Genomic DNA, 5065 nt, shown 5'->3' on the forward strand with positions numbered 1-5065 from the left:
ACTTATAATTTGGCAGCCCAGCTGTGGGAAAAGCTGCAGAGAAATGTTGCAAAACTTACTTCTGCATCTCCAGCGATTTAATTGAGCTACCTAAAGTCTAACCAGGAACGCTTCTAAGGATGGAAATAGCCGTAAGAATGACTTAGATCAATCAGAGGAATTAAAATATTCAAAAAAGAGATGGAAAACCACCGTTCGAGCTCCCTAAGACCCTCCCTCTCCCCCCCCCCCGCCTTCCCCAGCCCAAATCGCCCCCACCCCATCTCCAAACCCTGCTGAAAAGCCACAAGCAGAATCCAAATAGGAAGGAGAGGAGGGGGAAAGGGGAAAAAAAAAAGCAGCAAGTTCACAAGCCGCCCCTTGTACTTGTTCTGCTGCGCCGGGGAGGGGTGTGCCTTCGGGAAAATGAGCACAAATCTGCCATTGATTTTCATAATGTTTCTGCGGTGTTTGCAAACCAATCGTTTGAACCTCTGAGATCTTACCTAAGTGAACCACTCCTACGCATCTAAGTGCTCCAAACTGATATATGACAATATCTACTTTGGATCACGTGTCCTCCGGAGCGACTAAGACGGATAGCGCGTCATCTCGCCTTCCCAAATTTTTTCCCCTCCGCACATCGGATCCAAAACATCTAGCTATAGGAGCAAGAAAAGGAGAAAGATGTTTAACTCGGTGAACCTGGGCAACTTCTGCTCCCAGTCGCGTAAGGAGAGGAGCGCTGAGTTTGGAGAAAGGGCAGGTTGCGCTTCTAATCTCTACCTCCCCAGCTGTACCTATTACGTCCCTGAATTTTCAACTGTGTCATCTTTCTTGCCACAGGCCCCCTCTCGCCAAATCTCCTACCCTTACTCCACCAACCTCTCGCAAGTGCAGCCCGTGCGAGAGGTTTCCTATGGGCTAGACCCCTCGAGTAAATGGCACCACCGAAGCAATTACGCCTCGTGTTATTCCGCTGAAGATCTGATGCATAGAGAGTGCATCCCGCCTTCCACCATGACCGAAATGCTAATGAAAAACGAGAGCGTGTACAGCCACCACCACCACCCCAGCTCCAACCACCCGCCAGCCACGGGATTCTACACCAGCATGAACAAAAACACGGTGTTGCCCCAAGGTTTCGACCGCTTCTTTGAAAACGCTTATTGCGGGGCGGAAAACCCGACGGAGACCTGTCTGCAGAAGGGTGAGGGGAAAGGGGAGGCAGAACCCCAAGCCCACGCACTGTCATCCCGCGGAGAGCAAGGGATGGACCCGGAGGATGAGGAAGAAAACACAAACCCAGGGTCTTCAGCCTCGTCCTCTTCTGTCACCAAGGAAGGAAGCAAAAGCAGCAATTCGAGTAGGTAGAGCAGTAAATGGAAAGGTTAAGGGACTAGCCCGTGTGTTTTGTCGGTCAAATTTTATGTGGAGTTTTATAAGCATTCAAAGGATTTTATTATAACCTACAAAGCTCTTTCTTCCAACGAGAAGAATTTTTACGATGGGAAAAGCTCTTTGAAAAAAATGGAGATGTTAGGCGCAGACACGGTATCTTAGAGTCTGTGAAATTTTAAAAGCACACCATCGTGACAAATATTAACTTTGATCATGAACTTACATGAGCATTTTAAAAGGATTTGGTCCCGGGTTGCTGAGGGTAAAAGGCAATTGGGCAGAACACTACTTTAGCTGTCTGTGCTTTTTTTTTTAAGGCATTGAGATGCATGCAAAATGCTTAGGGCTTTTTTTAATTAAAACTGTATGTTAAGCCATTTCTCTTGGTGGGAGTGCAGCGCTAAGGGGAGAATCTGCCGGATTCACAGGCAAAGCGGAGCATTTTCTTTGACTTCTCTCTTTAAAATACCATTTATTCTCCCCCAAGCCCAGTGGAGCGTCCAGCTTTTGTCAGGAAGGGCTTTTACCTACGCGCTTGTTCGCTTGGCTCTTCTGGGTGGTTTTTGGTGGGGTTTTTTGCGCGTCTTCCCATTTTCCAGGCGGTCTTAGAGGAGTTTTGTTTCGTTTTCCAGGCTGGATCCAGGCAACTTGGCGAGTTGGCGTTCAGCGAGGGGCTCTTTGGGGAAGAGGGAGGGTGGGTTTGCTTCCCCATTTGCTTTCGTGGTGCAGAGTCCCCCTTTTGCAGCTCAGATGCGAAGTTCTCTTTCACTTTGATTCCTTTTTGCGTGTGTGGCGAGGACTGGAGTTAATCAAAAACTTATGCGGAACATAATATCTAGTTCCTCTAATTCCAACCTTGCTCATGCTGTTTCTATACAGATAACAGATTTGCAGCTGAGCGTGGATTTTCCACCCCTCCTCGGCCTCTTTAAACCCCGCTCCAGCAGCTTGCTCTTTATCTTAAAAAATAACCTCTCTGCACCGAAAATGTGCCTGCGCTAAGCCCCGTGCACTGGGAGAATAATTAACACCGCGATCCTTAATAACCTCACCTCTGCTACCCCCAACAATAGGCAAACTGCTGGAAGATATCTCCCCCTGCATTAATAACGGGAATTATTAATATAGCTGTGAAGATGAGTCTGTGCCATGTATTTCCTTAGGATATTTACTCTGCCTTCTGTTTTATTCCCTAAGGTGCTCCCAGAACGAGGAAGAAGAGATGCCCCTATTCGAAATTCCAGATCAGAGAGCTAGAGAGAGAATTCTTCTTCAATGTCTATATAAACAAAGAGAAAAGGCTCCAGTTGTCTAGGATGCTCAATCTTACTGACCGACAGGTTAAAATCTGGTTTCAGAACAGAAGAATGAAAGAAAAAAAACTAAGCAGAGACCGCCTGCAGTATTTCTCGGGAAATCCCTTGTTGTGAACATCTTTTGCCATCCCCTGTGCTGGCGAAGCGTTGGGTGAGGAGGAGGAGAAGTGGCGAGCGCGGGTTTGCCCTTTGAGTCGACAAAGCAACCTCAAAGTTTAAGCCTTTTCGTTACTTACATTTCTATGTCTGGGACAGGAACAAAAGGAGCGAGATTCTCTTTCAGTTCCCGCTTCAAGGACTTGAATTCCACGAACATTTTATTTAATTTTTTCCCTTTTTTTTTTTTTAATTTTTTTTTTACCCGAACAGGTCGGGATTCCTCCTTTTTTTTTTTAATTATTATGATGATTTTAATTGCTATCACTGCTTAGGCGCCCTGTGCAGTTGAATCAGCAGTGCTGTGTGTTGCGGTGCTTTCAACCCGCAGCTGTTATCACAAGAGCGGCCAAAGTCTCCCTGTAGGATCAAATCACTTTATCTGGGGTGAGTGTGTGTGTGTGAATGTCCTTCTATGTGTGTGTGTGCGCGCACATTCACACCCACCCATTATTTCCACCTCCTCCGTCCACCCTTTCTATCTAAAAATATATATATATGCGCATATATATGGGCGTGTGTGCGTATATATTCTCTGCAGTATCATTTCTACATTTGGAGTCGGGATGGCGGGGGGAGTGGGGGGGAAATCCAAGCGAAAATACATTTACAATCGTGTCTCTGAAATGGTTTGTAAATACATTTCGTATTTTTGGTTCGTTTTCTGGAAATGGGAGACGAAGAACAAGAGGGGCAAAAAAAATCCTGAAAAAAAGAGAATAATTCAAAACAAAAACCTTTGTGTATGTAAAGTGAGTCCCCAGGATACTCTGTGAAATTCTGTGGCAAATAAAGACGTTGCAAGCTGTTCTACATTATGATTTTATTTGACCATTTTATTAGAATTTCCCCTCTTAAAAGCCTCTTTGCGGTCATTGTGGTGTGGATTTCTTCTCGAGGAGCTTAAATACCTGAATGCATAGCAGAAATATCATCATCCATATTCATGGGACTCGATGCAATCTGCTCTAATAGGACTGATATTAATACGAACCCTCCACCTTGGGTGTGGGATTCATTGTATCACCAGCGAGCTGAAATTTATAGGATTTTTCTTGGCCCAGTAATCCTGCCCTGATTTTGGCTCCAGATGCCTTCCGCTCTTTTCCGGTTCTAGTTAATCTTCCTGCATTTGCCTGAGAACAATATATTAGTCTTCTTGATTTAAAAAATATATGAATGAAACTCTAATTACACCGAGAAACGAGCTGCGTTTCCATGAGTCAAGGATACCTTATACCTACAAAGCACAAATGCAAAGTCAAGTCCTTAAATTCCAGCTTAAGGAAAACAAGTTCAACTCTCAGGCACAGTGATTTTTATCCTCCCCCCACCCCCACCCCCCCCCTCCTGTTTGCACAATGACTTTTGCTCTTCTCGCTGTGTCTAAAACGTTTCCGAGGACAAAGAAATGCCGGCGATGCCGTTGGTGACGTGGTGCGTGTATTTGGTGTAAATACGGCAATTCGGAAGGGTGGGTTTGTTTGGGAGCGGGGGGGTGGGGGTGTTCTGTATATTTAAGGCTTCCAGTCTTGTTTTCTGATTGTGCGTATGGACGAGGGGGGGGCGACAGAGAGAGGAGAATAACCCCCCCCCGCAGCCAAGAGACAGCGCATTCTCTTCCCATCCATTCACCGTGTTCTTGTAAAAACTCTCATACTCGCTTTTAAATACAACCCTGGTGAATGAAAAAGAAACAACAACCTCTGATGGTGTCTTCTGATTTTATTTGACAACGGTAGGGGGGGGAAATTATGATAAACCCGCCAAAAACGCTCTTCGTTTGCTTCCATCCCAACACCCCCCCGCGCGATTAAATGCAAACTTGAGGCTTTCGGGATAGACCCGTCTCGGTTACATTGCGATATGATCTTGAAAGGATGTTCAGGGACATGTTTTTCATTAAAAGAGTGGGAAAGGGGGGGGAAAAAAAGGGGGGGGGGGGAGGCAAACATTTATTTTCTGAGTATTTCTTATTCGTAAAGCCGGCGAGCTGAATGGACGCCTGTCCCGGCCTAAAGGTCTCGCCTTAAGCTTTACATTGAATAAACTAGGGGTAAAAAGGGGGTTTCCTTTATGTTTTTGGTGGGGTCTGAAGTAAAAGACAAGCTGAGGGTAGGAACCATCTTCCTGGCAGATGTAGCCGCACGCTGGGACCATCCCGAGGAGGGGGCTTGTCCTCCACCCGCCCAAAAAAGGCAACAAAATAGGCC

The 5065-nt window shown here is 45.9% G+C and overlaps 1 protein-coding gene across 1 annotated transcript; it reads left to right on the forward strand.

Moving 5' to 3' along the window:
• Window positions 1–666: 666 nt before the first annotated feature.
• HOXC11 (homeobox C11) lies at window positions 667–3233 on the forward strand (the record flags this gene model as incomplete). The annotated part of the gene is made up of 2 exons (XM_080360412.1): window positions 667–1345; window positions 2578–3233. The coding sequence occupies 2 exons, from the start codon at window positions 667–669 to the stop codon at window positions 2808–2810; spliced, it is 912 nt and encodes a 303-aa protein (XP_080216538.1). The 3' UTR covers window positions 2811–3233.
• Between the last annotated feature and the right edge of the window lie 1832 nt (window positions 3234–5065).

This window comes from Nesoenas mayeri (assembly GCF_963082525.1).
Source record: "Nesoenas mayeri genome assembly, chromosome: 28".
NCBI classification, from domain to species: domain Eukaryota; kingdom Metazoa; phylum Chordata; class Aves; order Columbiformes; family Columbidae; genus Nesoenas; species Nesoenas mayeri.